This window comes from Sus scrofa, chromosome 1 (assembly GCF_000003025.6).
Source record: "Sus scrofa isolate TJ Tabasco breed Duroc chromosome 1, Sscrofa11.1, whole genome shotgun sequence".
In the NCBI taxonomy this organism is placed as follows: domain Eukaryota; kingdom Metazoa; phylum Chordata; class Mammalia; order Artiodactyla; family Suidae; genus Sus; species Sus scrofa.
The window spans coordinates 237,354,946-237,374,871 of NC_010443.5; the positions used below are offsets into that span (position 1 = coordinate 237,354,946).

The 19,926-nt window shown below is 41.4% G+C and overlaps 1 protein-coding gene across 5 annotated transcripts in view; it reads left to right on the top strand.

Annotated features, from left to right (window-relative positions):
- The window catches only part of MELK (maternal embryonic leucine zipper kinase), a 114,362-nt gene that overhangs the window by 37,785 nt on the left and 56,651 nt on the right, over window positions 1-19,926 (top strand). For all 5 annotated transcript variants that reach the window (XM_005660248.3, XM_021066086.1, XM_021066072.1 and 2 more), the window contains one exon: window positions 1,600-1,698. In XM_005660248.3, coding sequence (XP_005660305.1) covers window positions 1,600-1,698 — 99 coding nt within the window. The remainder of the gene's footprint in view (window positions 1-1,599; window positions 1,699-19,926) is intronic.

A 19,926-nucleotide genomic window follows, 5' to 3' on the forward strand; every position in this document is an offset into this window, starting at 1 on the left:
ACAGCTCTGATTAGACCCCTAGCCTGGGAACCTCCATATGCCACAGGAGTGGCCCAAGAAATGGCAAAAAGACAAAAAAAAAAAAAAAAAAAAAAAAAAAAAAGTACTTTAGATTATTTTGTTGTTCATGGTCCAGAACATGCTTTAAGGAATGTTCCATGGTAAACATCTCTAATTCCTTTTGTAATTTCTCAGAGGAAGTGGTTTCAACCCCCACCCCAATCCCAGTTATTTTTTTCTTATTTGTTAGTTGGTAACTTATAGATTTACTTGCATTTGTTTTGGTTTGTGATTTTAGTTGATTGATTTATGCTCCTACCATTTCAAAACCGTGAAGTGAAGATGCTTTGATGCATTAACTAAGGGGTACTTTTTTGGCTTTTTTTCTCCGCTAGGCTTTGGTAGATTTCTATGGGGATGTTATTATTCTTCATCTTCTCCCTTAACCTCAGACATAGTCTCTCTCTTGACCTCTTCTTATGGCGTTTGATGAGGCCATGTTAGCTCACTCTTCCTGTGTAGCCTCTTTACTTCGACCGTAACACCCTGGGCAGGAGTGTCATGCCATCAAGACTCAATTTACGGATGAAATATTTGACATCTTTCAGGTGTAAATGGATAATTTCTAACCTTTTTCAACTTGAAAGAAAAATCAGATGTTTGCTTGAAAGTTAATTATTCACAAAGTGCTTCCCAATTGAGTCCTAATAATTGGATGCTATGTGGTAGGCAGGACTATGTATGAGATTGTGTTATTTAGTGTAGTTATTACCTAGATGTGTGATGCTGCTGAAGTTATTTTAACTCGGTTTCTCTCCTCTGCACCACCCCCACCTTTTTTTTTTTTTTAGATTAAAGATGCTGCCCTTTTTACCTTTTAAAATTTTCCTAAGGCTCGAATGAGGTGGGCACTGTGACTTCTCAGCCAATGGTGGTATTATTATTGACTAAGGCCAAATACTGCTTGAATAAGTAGTAAGCGCTCAGCACTCCTGGGACACGTGGATACCTTACTTAAAGGTTAAGCTCCTTTGTGGGATTTTGAGATTTGTATGACTATTTGTTCTGGCAGGCTAATTTCTAGCCTCAATCCTTGGAAAGTCAATTGTTGAACCTTATTAAAGTTTCTCTACATAGAGAGGACTTTATGGTGTTGCTTAGTCACATTTGCAGATTATCAGTAGTAAATTTTAAGGCTTGTTTTGACATCTTCATGCGTGTTTACATAATCCTGTGTAGTAAGTCCTCAGTGGCACTATAGTTTTGTCTTTCAGAATCAGAGACTTGGCCTCATCTTCTTCCTTGTCATGCCCAGCCCAGACCAGCCAACTGGAAATTATTTTTTATTAAGCGTTAGAGTCCAGCATTAGAGGAGAGAGCACTGAACTGGAAGTCAAGAGATCTTCCTGGGTGGTCTGCCCTTGATTGGGTGACTTTGGAGAAACCTTCCTTTCTGGGTTTCAGATTTTTGAATGAGTGGGTTGAATTGGATGATCTCTGAGCTTTTCCAGCTCTGCGAAGATTCTGTGATGCATTACATACTGCCATTTTGACGTGCATTCTAAATTGTTTTTGAACTATTATTTTTTTCTTCCTTAGGCAGATGTTTGGAGCATGGGCATACTCTTATATGTACTTATGTGTGGCTTTCTACCATTTGATGATGATAACGTCATGGCTTTGTACAAGAAGATTATGGTGAGTATTACAAGCCATAGAATTTCATGGTAAAAGTTTTCTATACAGCAAACTGTATGCTTTTATTTATTTATTTTTAATTTTTTTAATTGTTATTTCCTCAATACAATTTTTTTGGTACTGTACAGCATGGTGACCCAGTTACACCAAGAATGTATACATTCTTTTTTCTCACATTATCATGCACCGTCATAAGTGACTAGACTTAGTTCCCAGTGCTACACAGCAGGATCTCATTGCTAATCCATTCCAAAGGCAAGAGTTTGCATCAATTAATGTATGCTTTTATTTATAAAAGTACCAAAATAGGCAGAAGTAATATACGCTGTTAGCAGTCATAATAGTGTTTACTCTTTGGAGCGGCATAGTGACTGAAAGAGGGACATGGTGGAGCTTCTGTTTTTTTTTTTGTTTTTTTTGACTTTTTTGTTTTTAGGGCCACACCTGCTGGCATATGGAGGTTCCCAGGCTAGGGGTCAAATTGGAGCTACAGCTGCTGGCCTACTCCACAGCCACAGCTATGCAGGATCTGAGCCGCGTCTGTGACCTACACCACAGCTTATGGCAACACTGAATCCTTAACCCACTGAGCGAGGGCAGGGATCAAACCCGCAACCTCATAGTTCCTAGTCGTATTCATTTCTACTATGCCATGATGGGAACTCTCTCTGTTTGGTTTTTGACCTTGGTGCTGGTTATGCTTCTTTATTCAGTTTTTGAAAACTTACCAAGGTATACCCTATGATAGGTGTCCTTTTCTATATATATATATTGTACTTCTTCAACAAAAACTTAACAACACATAAATAAATGGGAAACTAAACATGTAAGCTGATTTTCCTGGTAAGAGTTTTTGTCTCCTGAAGTGATGTCTTAGTAAGTTGCTGTGTTGAATCAAATTTTCTTTTGACTTAAGTTAAAATAAGAAATCCTGTTTCTTTTTCATGGTAAAATTTGAAGACTACCGTAAGCTTGTTAAAAATTAAGAGCACTGTAAGCTTGTTAAAATCATGTACATGAGAAACGAAGTAGATGTGTGGTCTTGGGGCTGGAGGGGAGGGGGTCAAGTGGCGGTGGGGAGTGAGTGCTGATGGGCACTTGGAGCAGTTTCTTTTTGGGCTGATGAAAACATAATGGAATTAGATAGTGGTGATGATTGCATAACTTTGTGAATATACTAAAAATCACTAAGTTATACTTTAAAAGGATGAACTTTATATTATATGACCTATAGTCAATTAAAAAAAAAACCCAAAATCATATGTAGCAAGGAAAATAGTAAAATTATTTTTAAAGGGTTAATATGCTAGGCAAGCTAACAAAAGAAGACATATAAAGAGGAAGAGCCCTGTATTGTGACCATAGCAAACCAGGGTCAGACCAGCAGAGCACCTTCTTTGAATGCAGCTTGCATTCCTGAAGGTTTTCTTTGTATGAGATACTGAAAGGCATGAACAGAGATCCTTGAAACTTGATCATTGTCCCCCAGGGCCAGATAGTTTTTTGGAGACAGATACAAGGCTATCTAAGAAGGGGAAAGGGTGAGGGATGCCATATTGTAACAGGTATATAAAGGACATTAATACAGGTGTGGGTGTGGGACTTGGGAGAATAGCTTAGAGGAAGTGAGGTTTGAGCTTTATTTTTTTTTAAATTATTTATTAATTTATTTTGCTTTTTAGGGCCTCACCCACAGCATATGGAGTTCCCAGGCTAGGGGTTGAACCAGAGCTACAGCTACCGGCCTACACCACAGCCACAGCAACGCCAGATCCGAGCCATGTCTGTGACCTACACCCCAGCTCACAGCAACGCCAGATCCTTAACCCACTGAGTGAGGCCAGGGATTGAACCCGCAACCTTATGGTTCCTAGTCAGATTGGTTTCTGCTACGCCACAATGGGACCTTCCTGAGCTGGGCTTTAAAAGGTTAGAAGTGCTTCAGAAAGGGATGTGGAAGAGTCATATCCGGTAGAGTAGACAGTATCAGCAGAGGCATAAGATGGGAGAAGCATGGGGAGAAATGGTCAGGAGTTTTATGTGGCTGGACCATTAGGACTCTAATACCCATTAGGTGGGGAGGCTACCTAAACCAGCTCTCAGTTCTGTGAAGTAGCAGCACATAGAGTTGAAAGTGGTAGAACCAGTTGACTCATCGCCTACCCAATAGAACAACCACGTCTAAGGGGGAATTCCCTCTTCAATTATTTTATGTATTTGACTTAATGGTTTTTCCTATATCCTACTCTAGAAAAACTTTTATTTTTAAAAATTTTTTTTGTCTTTTTGCCTTTTCTAGCGCCGCTCCCGTGGCATATGGAGGTTCCCACGCTAGGGGTCCAATCGGAGCTACAGCTGCCTGCCTATGCCAGAGCCACAGCAATACGGGATCCGAGCCGCATCTGCGACCTACACCACAGCTCACTGCAATGCTGGATCCTTAACCCACTGAGTAAGGCCAGGGATCGGACCCGCAACCTCATGGTTCCTAGTTGGATTCTTTAACCGCTGCGCCACGACGGGAACTCCCCTAGAAAAACTTTTAAAATCAATGCCACGACTACAAAAGTAATTTTGGGAAGTGATGGAAGGTACTAATTCCAATTCCTTGAAGGCTAAGTGGCTCTGATTTCTGCAGGATCAAAGAGAAGTCACATTAGGAATAGCTGTTGCCACTGTTTTGGATAACTGGTGAGCACGTTGCTTGTCCTTGGGGACGGGAGATAGATGGGGCAGTGGGTCGGAGGCCCGACTCCTGGAGCCTGCTGAGATAGCCTGTTTTTCCTTCCATCCCTTCTCAGAAAGCCTTCCTGACACTTTGTAGGTTAGCTGTCACCTTGGCTCTGCTGGCTCACTGTGACAGCAGTTCCTGACCTGATAGAGCCACAATGCACGGTGTCAACAGCAGAAAACAGGGAGAGAAGTGTTACTATTGCTTTGTAGCTTCAGCTGTAGTTAACAGATGTGAAGTGGGAAGGGGCTTGGTCTTTGGGCAGCTCAGTAATAGTTTTCTAGTTAGACTTTTGAAAAATAGTAGCTTGGCCACTGAGTTATTCCCTCTTTTTCTACTCTTTCTGTAAAGTAGAGCTTTATTTTGTTCTGAAAATAACTTTAGTATTATAAGCTGCTTGTATGTTTTACCATACTCTCTTTGGCTGGGGGTGGCGGTGAGAAGTCCATGTCAAAGAAGTAAACTGACAGGTTTTGCCACAGAAGACCTAGAATTGGATCTCTTAGGAGTTATAGCATGAAATCTTGTCCTATAATTCTAGAAAGGCAATGTAGGGACACACAGTCATAGAATTTCACTGTTGGAAAGGATCTTAAAAATCATGCTTTCTCATCTCTGCTTCTGGTTTCATATTTACATCCTAACTAGAACATCTCTTGCTTTGGCTGTGTCCATGTACATGTAATCTCTCTCAGGGTAGGGGAAACCTTTCAGCGAATGGACTTAGTGGTTCACAACCCTGGCAGCACATCAATAGCATTTGGGTGCTTTAAAAAATGTTGGGTCCAACCCTGGAGCAAGTAAATCAGAATCTCATGTGTATTTTAAAAATCCAGGATCTCCACTTTTTCTTTCTTTTTTTTTTTTTTTTTTTTTTTTGGTCTTTTTAGGGCAGCACCCACAGCATATGGAGGTTCCCAGGCTAGGCGTCGAATCTGAGCTGCAGTTGCCAGCCTACACCACAGTTCACAGCAACACTGGATCCTTAACCCACTGATCGAGGCCAGGGATCAAATCCGAAACCTCATGGTTCCTGGTCAGATTCATTTCTGATGCATCACGATGGGAACTCCAAAGGATCTCCTCTTTCTATCTGTGGACGTGGGCAAATTACTTAGCGTTTCTGTGTGTCAGTTTCTCCGTCTGTAAAATGGGTGATAGTATTCACACCATGGGATTGTTAGGATTGAATGAGTCAGTCCATGGAAAGTATTTAGTGTAGTGCTCAGTAAGTGTTAGCTGTTATTATTGACATAAGTTTCTAAGTTTGGCTTGCCAATATTTTTTCCAGGACTTAAATTTTGTTCAGAGATTAATATGTAGTTTTCCTTTCCAGAACTATTTTGTTTGTTTTTAGTTTCAAGATTTTACTAACTACATAAAGTTAATTGGGGAGTATTCTTTTACTGTGTGTGTGCGCGCGCGCGTGGGCGCGCGCGTGCGCGCGCGCGGGCAGGGGGTGGGGTGGGAAGGGGGCAGTGTTAAGATTGGAATTTTTAGTCCCTAATGTGCTACTGGGTGAAACAGCATCCCAGTAAAAAGTCCATCTCTACCAGTGACTTTTTTACAGGATTTTGAAATAGTGCATAAGTCAGATCACTTTGCTTTTTTGGAAGCTCTCCAGTGGCTTCTTTCCCATTTCACTCAAGTGCTACAAGCCAGAGTTTGCCCTATGGACTGTCGGCTTTATCCCAGGTGAATTGGCTTCCCATTATCTTGAGGCCCTCATCAGTTACTCCTCTCCCTCCTCATTAGCTCCATTCTCTTGTACTCCTTGTTTTCCTCCTTTCCTTTCCCTTCTCTCCCTCCCTTCCTTCTTTTTCTTTTTTTTCTTTTAAAGGGCTGCGCATGTGGCATATGGAGGTTCCCAGGCTAGGGGTCGAATCAGAGTTGTAGCCACTGGCCTACACCACAGGCACAGCAATGCCGGATCCAAGCCATGTCTTCGACCTACCCTACAGCTTGTGGCAGTGCTGGAGCCTTAATCCAGTGAGCAGGGCCAGGGATAGAACCTGCATCCTCATGGATACTAGTTGGGTTCATTACTGCTGAGCCACAGGGGAACTCCTATTTTATGTTTTTATGCTACCCCCTTCCCAGTTTTTGCACACAAATGGTAGCATACCACAAACGCTATTCTGAATCTTGTTTTCTTCTCTTAACAGTATGTCTTAGAAATCATACAATTTCATACCCAGCTTAGAAATTTGTCATTCTTTTTAATGACTGCATAGAATTGCATTGTATGCATGTACCTTAATTTATGTAACCAGTCCTAAGTAATTTCCAAGTGATCATTTTTTTACTTTGTGATTATCTCTGTAAGAAAATTCCTAGATGAGTTACAGGGTCAAAGGGTATGTGAATTAGTAATTTTGTTAGATATTGCCGAATTGCTTCCCATTGAAGTTCTATTGGTCTATACAGCTACCAGCAATAGCATGAAAATACCTATTTCTCCTCGATCCCTTCAATAGCGTATAGCACCTTTTTTGATACTTATGTTTAAGTTTTTTTTTTTTTGGTTATGCAGGAATTTTTTTTACTCAGTCAGATTTATCAGTCTTTCATTGTCATATTTGGCGAGGCCTTCCTACATAGATTATTTTTTTAAATTCTCATATTTTTTTGTATTCTTATGATTTCATTTTTTTTAATGTTTAAATATTTGATTCACGTGGCATTTGCTTTAGTGTGGTTTTTTTTTCCCCCTTTGCTTTTTAGTGCCACACCTGCGGCGAATGGGAGTTCCCAGGCTAGAGGTCAAATCCTAGCTGTGTCTGTGACCTACACCACAGCTCACAGCAATGCAGGATCTTTAACCTACTGAGTGAGGCCAGAGAGCGAATTCACACCCTCATGGATTCCTGGTTGGGTTTGTAATCTGCTGAGCCACAGCAGGAACTCCATTTGGTGTGGTTTCTTGCCTTTAAACATACTAAAAATATTGTAGAGATTCGTTTTCATATTCTGGATTCTTGTTTTTAACAGTCTTATAATTGTGATGGCAATGTAGCCATATGTACTTGGATTTGAGGTTCATTGTTAGCAATCATGTGCGTAAGTGTATTTCAAATAGTTTTGATAAATTTCAAGTTTTGAGATCGCCTGTTAGATCCGATTAAGTCTTATTTTAACTTTGTGTTTTGGCTGTTGAGCTCACACTAAGAGTAGAGGTGTCAGCTCTTTTATTGTTTGCTTGTGTGTATATTCGTCATCTTAGCTTTCATCTTTCTTTGCAAGAATCTTTCTTTGCAAGAATTTTTTAAAACCGCTTGGCTATTTTGCAAGGATTTAGTTTAGTTAAACCAGATACTATAATCTGTAAGTCTATTTAACTGGGCTTAGGTAAAGTACAGTGCTTTACAATATACTGAGAGGAGTGTAAGGTGGAGGAGACACTGTCGCTTATCATACGTCACTGTCACAGTCAAGAATTACCTCATGCTGTAGTTTATATATATGCCAGTGTCAATCCATATACTAAATATTAATAAAGCTTAATTTCCATCTTATTGTTTAGATAGAAATGAATATAAATGGAAGCTATATATTCTTTCCACACCCTAATGTATCTTCTTACGTACTAGCTGAAGTGCATGTGCCCAGACTTTGAACACCACCCATCAAGAAGAATGAGTTGTCAACTCTTGTAGATTAACAATAAATTGACATTCGGTTAATTGTTTGTAGAATGAGAAACAAAGTATGTATGGTAAAAAGTTAAAATAGTACTGGAATTCTCTAGTGGCCTAGCAGTTAAGGATTCCATGTTGCCCCTGCTGTGGTGCGGTTTTGATCCCTGGCCTGGGATCTTCTTCCTCTTCTTCTTCTTTTTTTTTTCAGGGCCGCACCCATGGTATGTGGAAGTTCCCAGGCTAGGAGTGGAATTGGAGCTGCAGCTGCTGGCCTACACCACAGCCACTGGCCTGCACCACAGCCACTGGCCTGCACCACAGCCACAGCAACACCGGATCCACCACACCTTCGACCTACACCACAGCTCACGGCAATGTTGAGCAAGGCCAGGAATCGAACCTGCGTCCTCATGGATACTAATTGGGTTTGTTTCTGCTGAGCCACGATGGGAACTCCTGGCCTGGGAACTTCTGTATGCCGAGGGTGTGGCCAAAACACAAAGTTAAAACAGTACTAGGAAATGTATGATTTAAAAACCTCTGAAAAAAAAAATATATATATAAGTTTGGAGTTCCCGTCGTGGCGCAGTGGTTAATGAATCCAACTAGGAACCATGAGGTTGTGGGTTCGATCCCTGCCCTTGCTCAGTGGGTTAACGATCCGGCGTTGCCTTGAGCTGTGGTGTAGGCCGGTGGCTACAGCTCCGATTCGACCCCTAGCCTGGGAACCTCCATATGCCGTGGGAGCAGCCCAAAGAAATAGCAAAAAGACGAAAAAAACCAAAAAAACAAAAAAAAAAAACCAGAAAACCTCTGGACACTTCCTGCTTACCCAGCCCTTTGTTTTCTTCCACAGAGGCAATATTTATTCTGTACATTTGCAGGAATTATATGTACTTATACAAGCCTTTATGTGTATATATCCTTTGAAATTATATAATTTACACAGTTAAAGAAACTTGTCCCCTCCTTTTTTTTTTTTTTTTTTTTTTTTGCTTTTTAGGGCTGTACCCGCAGCATATGGAGATTCCCAGGCTAGGGGTCAAATTGGAGGTATAGCTGCCGGCCTCCTCCACAGCCACAGCAACACGGGATCTAAGCTGTGTCTGAGATCTTCACCAGAGCTCACGGCAACAGGGGATCCTTAACCCTCTGAGCGAGGCCAGGGATCAAACCTGCATCATCAAGGATGCTAGTCACATTCGTTAACCGCTGAGCCATGGTGGGAAACCCTGTCCCCTCCTTTTATTTTTATTTATTTATTTTTTATTTTCTTTTGTGGCCACACCTGTGGTATGTGGAAGTTCCCAGGTCAGGGATCAAACCAGAGCCACAGCTATAACCAGAGCCACAGCAGTGACAAAGCTAGATCCTTGGAGTTCCCATCGTGGCACAGTGGTTAATGAATCCAACTAGGAACCATGAGGTTGTGGGTTTGATCCCTGGCCTTGCTCAGTGGGTTAAGGATCCCGTGTTGCTGTGAGCTGTGGTGAAGGTTGCAGACGCGGCTCAGATCCTTAGTTGCTGTGGCTCTGGAGTAGGCTGGCAGCTACAGCTCTAATTAGACCCCTAGCCTGGGAACCTCCATACGCCATGGGAGCGGCCCAAGAAATGGTAAAAAGACAAAAAAAAAAAAGCTAGATCCTTAACCCCCTGAGCTAAGAGGGTACTTTTTGTCCCCTCCTTTTTAAATTTAATGCTTTACTTTGAAGATTGTTTCATATTGGTACATAGCAACATATTTAGGTTTTCACTATTATTATTACTTTTTTGTCTTTCAAGGGCTTCACCCGAGGCCCATGGAAGTGCTCAGGCTAGGGTTCAAATTAGAGCTGTAACTGCTGGCCTACGCCACAGTCACAACAACATAGGATCAGAGCCACGTCTGTGATCTACACTGCAGCTCACAGCAATGCCAGATCCTTAACTCACTGAACAAGGCCAGGGATCAAACCTGCATCCTGATGGATACTAGGCAGGTTCATTAACCCTGAGCCATGACAGGAACTCCCTTGTTATTTTTTTTAATGGCTGCATGGTATTGTGAAATTTCTTTTATTCTAAGTTTGTATATATCATTAAAAAGTTAATTTTTAAATTCCCCATGTAATGCATAAAAAACATTTTCTGATAGAGAATTAAAACCTTACCGATAAGTAACATTCTCTTGACTTTTCCTCTGATATCTATCCCCCACTCCGCAATCTTCACATGGGTAAGACATAAATAATACTGTTATTACTTTGGTTCTTCCAGATCTTTTGTTTATATTCATAATATTTTCTATTTTTTTGTAACATAAACAGTATCACACCAATAGTCTGTATTTTTCTTTCGTTACTCAACGGTGTGCCATGATATGTGTATGGCAGTAACTCATTGCTAAAAATTGGCCATTCTCTTGCGAACAGTTTTGGTTATTTTCTTGTTTTTCACTATTATAAATGATGCTTAGTGAGCATGCCTGTAAATACCTTTTTGGACTTAGGTAGTGAGTAGTAGGATTGCTCCAGCATTTTTTCCAAATCATACTCCCACCAGCAGTATTTGCAAGTGTCTGTTTCTCCATACTCTGTCCAATACTGTTATTTCTCAAAATTTTGGGTCTCGGCCAATTGAATGGGTGAAAATGGCATCTGCTACTTTATTCATGTGTTTCCTTTTCCTTTTTGTTTTTTGGGCTGCATCCTCGGCATATGGAAGTTCCCAGGCTAGAGGTCGAATTGGAGCTGCAGCTGCCAGCCCGTACCACAGCCACAGCAACACTGGATCCAAGCTGTGTCTGTGACCTACACCACAGCTCACGGCAATGCCAGATCCTTAACCCACTGAACAAGGCCAGGGATCGAACCCACATCCTCATGGACACTAGTTGAGTTGGTAACCCACCAAACCATGATAGGAACTCCCTATTCATGTGTTTCATGTGTCCATAATAATTAGAGAGTTTGAGCTTATTCTTATACATATATTTCTTTGAACTTATCTATTTGTGGCTTTTTTTCCCTCTAAAGTTATTAGTCTTTTATTAAATTGTAAGAATGTTTCTACAATAAGGAATAATAGTAATTGCTATTACTGTGTGCCTCTTGGCCATATGCATTTTACATGCATTAGTTTATTTAATTCTCACATTAGTCCAATGAGGTAAGTACTGTTAACACATTCTTTTGAAAGATGAGGAAAGTGAAGCAGAAAGAGGGAAAATAGTTTGTCTTAAATTTAACCAACTAATTATTGGCAGAATTGGGATATGAACTCAGGTAGCCTGGATTTGGAGCATGTACCATGCTATTGATCATCCCAAGGAAATTAACAGTTTGTCGTATGTGTTAGAATCTACATATTTAAATTTTTTCTGATTTTTTTTTCCCTAATATGTTTACATTGTTAAAATACTAGTTCTTTGATCTATCAGAAGTTAATATTGGTATAAGAAGTGAGAGAGACCCAGCTTTTTTCTTTTTTAATAACATTTTTATTTTAAAATAATTCTAGATTTACAGAAACATTGCAAAGATGGTACAGGGGGTTCCTATATATGCTTCTCTCTATTAATAACGCCTTGTATTATTATGGTGTATTTGTCACAACTAAGGAATCAACTTTGGTACATCAGTGTTAACGAAGTGCTGTTCTTTATTCAGATTCTTTAGTTTTTCTCTAATGTCTTTTTTCTGTTCTATATTCTTTCAGGATACCAGATTATTTGGTTGCTATAACAATTAAATCTGGTATCTGTAATAGTTTCTAGGGATTCAGTAAAAACTAGGAACTATCACATATTGAATAGTTATTTATTAAAAAATAAAAATTGGGAAAGTTCCCAATTGTACTGTTACAGCTCAGCGGTAACAAACCTAACTGGTCTCCATGAGGACATGGGTTCAATCCCTGGCCTTGCTCAGTGGGTTAATGATCTGGGGTTGCCATGAGCTGTGATGTAGGTCACAAACCTGCCTTGGATCCTGTGTTGTTGTGGCTGTGGTGTAGGCCGGCAGCTACAGCTCTGATTTGACCCCTAGCTTGGGAACTGCCATCTGCTGTGGGTGCGCCCCTAAAGAGACAAAAGAAATTGGGGGAGTTCCCTGGTGACTCCTGGTTAAGGATCCAGTATTGTGACTGTTGTGACCTGGGTTCCCCTGGCCTGAGAATTTCTGTGTGCCGTGGGCGCAGCCAAAAAAAAAAAAATTCTTTTTGGTTGTCCTCGAGCAGTTATTTATTTTTCTTTTTAGAGCCTCACCTGTGGCATATGGAGGTTCCCAGGCAAGGCGTTGAATTGGAGCTGTAGCTGCTGGCCTACGCTACAGCCATAGCAGTGCCAGATACTTAACCCACTGAGCAAGACCAGGGATTGAACCTATGTCCTCATGGATGCTAGTCAGATTCCTTTCCACTGAGCCACAATGGGTACTCTCTAGTTTACTTTTTAGATGGAATGCTTAGAAAGCTAATGGGCCCATAAATTGATGGGTTAAAGTTTATTTCACTTTAAGAATGGATGATTTGGTAACATCTGTGGTGTTAATCATTGTAATTGAATGAGCCAGGATTGGAGACCTGGCCTGAGGTGGTTTTTTGTGTTGTATGAAATTCCATTTTCTTCAAGGGGCCTGTATCCTCATACTGTAGAAACAAAGTTTTGTTTACTACTTGCTCACCTTTTTCTTTCTTTCTTTATTTTTGCTTTTTAAGGGCTGCACCCGCTGGCATATGGAGGTTCCCAGGTTAGGGGTAAAATCAGAGCTACAGCTGCTGGCCTACACCATAGCAACAGCAACACAGGATCCGAGTCACGTCTGTTACCTACAGCACAGCTCACGGCAATGCCAGATCCTTAACCCACTGAGCGAGGCCAGGGATGGAACCCTCATGGTTCCTAGTTGGATTTGTTTCCTTTGAGCCACGATGGGAACTCCACTGATTACCTTTTTATTTCTTTTCTTTTTTTTTTTTTTTGTCTTTTTTGCTATTTCTTGGGCTGCTCCCGCAGCATATGGAGGTTCCCAGGCTAGGGGTCCAATCGGAGCTGTAGCCACCGGCCTACGCCAGAGCCACAGCAATGCGGGATCCGAGCCGTGTCTGCAACCTACACCACAGCTCACGGCAACGCTGGATCGTCAACCCACTGAGCAAGGGCAGGGACTGAACCCACCACCTCATGGTTCCTAGTCAGATTCATTAACCACTGCGCCACGACGGGAACTCCACCTTTTTATTTCTTAATTACTTGTGTTTTGTGAGTCATAATAATACTTTTTTTTGGAAAACGTTGTTGTTAAATTATAGTGCATCTTTATAGCAGAACATTCTACAACCATAAAAGTGAACAAGGACACTTTAAATACTGACATGATGTGCTATCTAAAATATGTTGTCGGAGTTCCTGTTGTGTCTCTGCAGGTTAAGAACCTGACTAGCATCCCTGAAGATGCCCACTTGATCCCTGGCCTTGCTCAGTAGGTCAAGAATCCAGTGTTGCTGCAGGCTTCGACACAGGTCACAGATGCAGCTTGGATCTGGCATTGCTGTGGCTGTGGTGTCGGCCAGCAGTTGCACTTCATATTCAGCCTCTAGCCTGGGAACTTCCATATGCTGCAGGTGTGGCCATTAAAAAAAAAAAAATTGATAAAGAGAAAAGCAAGGTGAAGAACAGTGTGTATAGCATACTGTCACTTTTGTAAAAAAAAACAAAGGAGAGGGAAGTGTGTTTATATTATTTGCTCACATATGGAAGGAGATATAAGAAGTTGCTTATTGCTGCTCCTTCTAGGGAAGAATATTGGGAGAGGGAAAGAAGAGGAATAATTCAGACTATACTCTTCTGCATCTTCAATTGTGAATCATCCTATCGAATCGTTCTGGCAAGGACTTCCACTACTATATTGAATAGGAGTAAAACAAGTGGGCATTTCTGCCTTGTTCTTGATCTTAGAGGAAAAGCTTTCAGTCTTCCACCGTTGAGTATGATGTTAGCTAAGAATTCTTGATGTATGGTATTTACAATGTTGAGATAGTCCTAGTTTGTTGAGTGTTTTTGTCGTGAAAGGGAATTGAGTTTTGTCAGATGTTTTTTTCTGCATTAAATGATATGATCATGTGTTTTTCTCCATTCTGCTATTGTGGTTTACTCCATATATTGGTTTGTATATATTGAGCCATCCTTGCATTTCAGGAATAAATTGTACTTGGTCATAGGGTATAATTCTTTTAACATGCTATGGAATTTGGTTTGCTAGTAATAATTTTTTATTTTATTTATTTATTTGTCTTTTTGCTATTTCTAGGGCCGCTTCTGCAGCTTATGGAGGTTCCCAGGCTAGGGGTCGAATCAGAGCTGTAGCCACTTGCCTACGCCAGAGCCACAGCAACGCGGGATCCAAGCCAAGTCTGCAACCTACACCACAGCTCACCGCAACGCCGGATCGTTAACCCACTGAGCAAGGGCAGGGACCGAACCCACAACCTCATGGTTCCTAGTCGGATTCGTTAACCACTGTGCCATGACGGGAACTCCAGTAATAATTTTTTAAAAAGGAGAATGATAAAGGAGTTCTGACTGTAGTGGCTTGAAACACTGTGGAGGTTTGCTGCATCTGTGTCATATCGAGGTTCCTGGGTCCAATCAGAGCTACAGCTGCCAGCCTATGCCACAGCCCCAGCAATGCAGGATCCAAGCCATATCTGCGACCTACACCACATCTCCAGGCAACGCCAGAACCCTTAACCCACTGAATGAGGCCAGGGCTTGAACCCAAATCCCTATGGATCCTGGTCGGGTTTGTTAACCTCTGCACCACAGCGGGAACTCTGCTGCAGAGGTTTGATCCCTGGCCCCGTGCAGTGGGTTAAAGGATCTGGTATTGCTGCACCTGCAGCTCAGATTCAATCCCTGGCCTGGGGACTTACATATGCCACGGAAAAAGCTGTGGCCAGTTTTAAAAAAAAAGTAGAGTGATAATTTTGTTTTTTGTTTTTTTGGTCTTTCTAGGGCTGCACCGCAGCATATGGAGGTTCCCAGGCTATGGGTCCAATCAGAGCTGCAGCCACTGGCCTACACCACAGCCACAGCAACACCAGATCTGAGCAGTGTCTGCAACCTATACTGCAGCTTATAGCAACGCTGGATTTTTAACCCACTGAGTGAGGCCAGGGATCGAACCCACATCCTCATGGATACCAGTCGGGTTCATTACCACAGAGCCACAACGGGAACTCCAGCGATAACATTTTGAACCCCTAAAACTGATGTGAGATGTGGGGATGGTATCTTCTGCAGGGCAGGTCTGAATCTCTCTCTAGGTGTACACAAGTGGAATTCTATGCTTATATGAACTCCAGCGATAACGTTTTGAACCCCTAAAACTGATGTGAGATGTGGGGATGGTATCTTCTGCAGGGCAGGTCTGAATCTCTCTCTAGGTGTACACAAGTGGAATTCTATGCTTATATGAGTTGTGCTGAAGTTTCTGTCTAGAGCATCTCCATCAGTCTATTTTTGCTGCATTTTTAAAACTTTTTTCCCCACTCCCATTTTTTTTTCCTCCAAGGTGATACAGCATTCTGAAGCAGGTGTTTCTTATTTTTGTGACCCTGCACATGGTTGCTTGTCCTTGCTAAGTAATACTTAACTTTCCTCAGTTTTTCTTATTTGCCAGACTCTGCTCTGAGTGAGGTAGTTGCTATTATTGTACCCCTCTAATGGACAAGGAAACTAAGGAGCAGAGACCTTAAATAACTCACTCAGGGTGTTGTAGCTAGAAGTGGCAGAATTGTGATTTTTTTTTTTTTCTTTTTTTTTGCCTTGCCTCCTGCATGTGGAAGTTCCCAAGCTAGGAATCGAACTCATGCCACAGCAGTGACCTGAACTGCAGCAGGGACAGCGCCTGATCCCTAACCTGCTGAGCCATGAGGCAACTCTCAGAACTGGGACTTGAAGTCTGCTAGTTAAGCTCAGAGCCCCTTCTCATAGCCGCCATGAAATACTATTTCCCAGCTCTGTGGTCTCAAGAGAATCTGAGACTCCTAGAGAGGAAATTGATCTTTATCCCAGCTTCTTTTGTGTTCATTAACCTGGGAATGTTCCCAGACATCCAAACTTGTCAGATTTACCAGGACGTTACCAGTTCTCCTAATTCCTAATAGGTCTTGTGCATCAGCTGTTCTATTCACTTGAGGTGTCCCCCCTGGTAGAGCAACTTACTGGTCCTCATTTTCTTTATCAGTAGTGTTAGAGCATTGTGCTAATCAGTTATTGCCAAGGTCCAGTCCAGCACTGAAGAGCTCTAAGTTCTCTGACTTCTGTTTATTCACATTCATGTTTCCTTGTTTGTTTCAGCCTAGGATTCTCCTCTGTTGATGTTTTGAATCTTTATTCTGATCTCATGTAACATCAGCTGCCCTTCCCAGCACTGACATTTTGTACATTTCTTACATGTCTCTAATCCAAGTGCTTGATTTAAAAACTGAGTAGACTCAGACCACCTGCACATGTGCTGGGTGTTGGTTTTTAGTGTGTATCAGATATGTTTTACCAAGGTTCTGTGGTCTTGTATTTCCCGTTGTGGCTCAGCGGTTAACGAACCTGACTAGTACCCACGAAGACACAGCTTTGGACCCTGGTCTTGCTCAATGAGTTAAGGATCCGGCATTGCTGGGAGCTGTGGTGTAGGTCACAGATGCAGCTTGGGTCTGGCATTGCTGTGGCAGTGGTGTAGGCCGGTTGCTACAGCTCCGATTCAACCCTTAGCCTGGGAACCTCTATGTTGCTGTGGGTGTGGCCCTAAAAAGACCAAAAAAAAAAAAAAAAAAAAAAAAAAAAGATTCTGTGGTCTTATCCTCTCCTCAAAGGTAAAATAAGTGACTGTTAATACCTTGCTGAAATTAAACTATACTATATCTATGGTGTTTCTCATATTCTGACTTTACTGTTAGCTTGCTTTTTTTTTTTTAAACCTCTCTGGACCCAGATTGACATTCTCTCTCTCTCTCTCTCTCTCTCTCGCTCTCTCGCTCTCTTTTTTTTTTTTTTTTTTTTTTTTTTTTTTGCTGTTTAGGGTTGCACCCACAGTATATGGAGGTTCCCAGACTAGGGGTCGAATTGAAGCTGTAGCTGCTGGCCTCTGCCCACAGCCACAGCAACCAGGATCCTAGCCTCGCCTACAACCTATACCACAGCTCACGGCAACGCTGGATCTTTAACCTACTGAGTCAGGCCAGAGATTGAACCTGCGTCCTCATGGCTGCTAGTCAGATTCATTAACTTCTGAGCCACGATGGGAACTCTGCGAGTTCACATGCATATGGCAGCCATGGAATTAATGCTCTTAATTACTTAGGTATTGTTTCATCAATAAAAGGTGAATGTACCAATGTATAAACATCAGTGTTCTCTGCTTTTATGTATTTGAGTGCCCTAGTGGATCCTGGATCAATCCTTTGGGATTATCTTACTTTAAGATAATATAAAATTGTTACATACTTCCAGTTGATGTTAGATCCAAATTTGGATATTTTTGGTAATCAGGTATTTCTGCAGTGGAATGAGCATGGTAGAAAATGTCTAATTCTTGTTCAGTAGAGATTTAGCCTTCCTAATTAATATTATTTACTAATACTGTATATTCTTTGTTTCTCCTACTTTGAATTTCATTTTTTATTTTTTCATGTATTTGCAAGTTGAAAATTGATTCAAATTAGGACTTTTATGCATTATTGTGGAATTTAATTTCACACATTATAGATTTTGAAATTTATTGTAATCTTGGCTCAGAACTATTGTTCCGAGTCACAGTGTAATACAGTCTGCTGGTTGAATCTAATTAAGGTGTCGTATCACTTGCATGCAGTGTGTATCTTTGCCTAGAATGTTCTAAAATTCCTCACTTGGGAATAACACTTCCCTCAGTTCTTGGTTTGATTGCAAAAGCCAGCAATATTTGACACCCTGTACGTTAACTCTTGTTTAAGAGGCAGACTTGGTTTATCTTTTTTATTTGTTGACTATTTTAAGCAAAATGCCAAAACGGCATCTTCCTGCACGGTTCCTCATAGATTGAGTATTAATCTTATTGATGTCATCTGTGTTCATTTGCCATCCTTGCATTCAAAGACAAGCATGGCTGTACTTCTGGGTACACAAATATTAAGGAAATATAGCTAATTCAGTAAATGAAAGTTGAGCAGTTTGAAAGTGGAATGGCTTTCTAACAAGTATCGTTTATAATTTTAAAGAAAATGAGCAAGTTATCTCTTTATGAGATAATACTTTACAATTATAGAGTTGACTACAGTACTATTATGTGCTTGAGAGATTGCCTGCCTTTCTTAGTATTATATGAAAACCGAACAATTTCAAGGCCACCAGCCTTCCCAGGGTTATCTTGCTGGTTAGCACACATATCTTTTCACCCCCTCCTACTTGGTTTCCTCCCTCTGTCACCTGTTTCTTGCTCTCGTTTGCAAGGTAATCATCCCTTAAATCAACAAGAATTCTCCACCGCCTGAGCAGAAACCAGGCTTGAGGTGCATGGTCCTGGTTGACACAGGGCCTTTTGTGGAGATGCTCATCCTCAGCAGAATTGTTCCTCTCAGTTTCCTTTGGTCCTTAGATATATACTTTCAGTGTTTAAATAAGGAGCCTTTCTCTCTGTCTACTTCTAGGTATCGTTAGGCCTTCCAGCACAGTACAGTAAAAAAAAAAAAATCTAGTCCTATCTTTACCCCCTTTATTTCTCTATAACAGTGTTTTTCAATTTCGGCGTCATTGACATTTTGGACTAGATAACTCTCTGTTGTGGGAGGCTGTCCTGTGCTTTGTGGGATGTTGAACAGCATCCTTTTAGCCACTAGATGGCGGTAGCAGCCCCCAAGTCATAACAATCAAAAATGGTTCTAGGAGTTCCCTTGTGGCACAGCAGGTTAAGGAGCCAGTGTTGTTACCGCAGTGGCTTGGGTCACTGCTGTGGCATGGGTTCAGTCCCTGGCCTGGGAACTTCCACGTGCTATGGGTGTGGCCAAAAAATGTCTCCAGACATTGGCAGATGTCTGCTGGGGGACAGACTCACCCACAGTTGAGAACCAATGCCTTATAATCTTGAAAAAGTATTTAATTTCCTTGGCTAAGACATACTTTTCTCATCTGTGTAATGTGGTTAGTAATCCCTGCCTACTGTACAGGAAAAAACATATCCACAAGTGTTTTGTGTGTTTTTAAGCACTGTGTCTAAATAAGAGGTTGGGGTTGCAGTGCAGAGAATGAAGCTGAGAATGTCAGGTCATGGTGATGGGGCAGAGGCCTCATGCTTTGTGGATGATACACTGCAGAGCTGTTTTAAGCAGGCAGGGAAAGTGGGTGGGTACATTTTAGGGGGTGATGAGAATAGGAGTTGGCTAGTTCATGTGTTCCTTACCAGGGATTCCTGAGATTCCGAGGCAGCTGCAGTGGGACAAAAACTGCTTCATTGAGAGGGCATAGGCATCCTCAGAAAGACTCTAGCCTTTCTTACTATACTGAGCATTTCACACCTTGGCAGGCATGGCTTTTGGCCAACCTGCCATCTTTGGTCTGCCCCTGTTTTGAGTAGCCCTGTCTCCCTCTTCTATTTATTTCCAATTGAACAAACATGTATTGTCTGTTATGTGCAAGGCGTTGTGCTGAGTGCTTTCACATACATTCTCTTTTATTCCTTTTGTAACTCTGTGTCATTATTGTGCTTGTTTCACAGATAGTAGCAGTAGTAGTGGGAGTAATAATCATAGTAGTAGGGCAGCAGTGTAGTAGAAACTAACAAATACGGAGTTCTTACTGTGCGCCTGGCACATATAATATGTATTATTATAGATAACACATATAAGTGC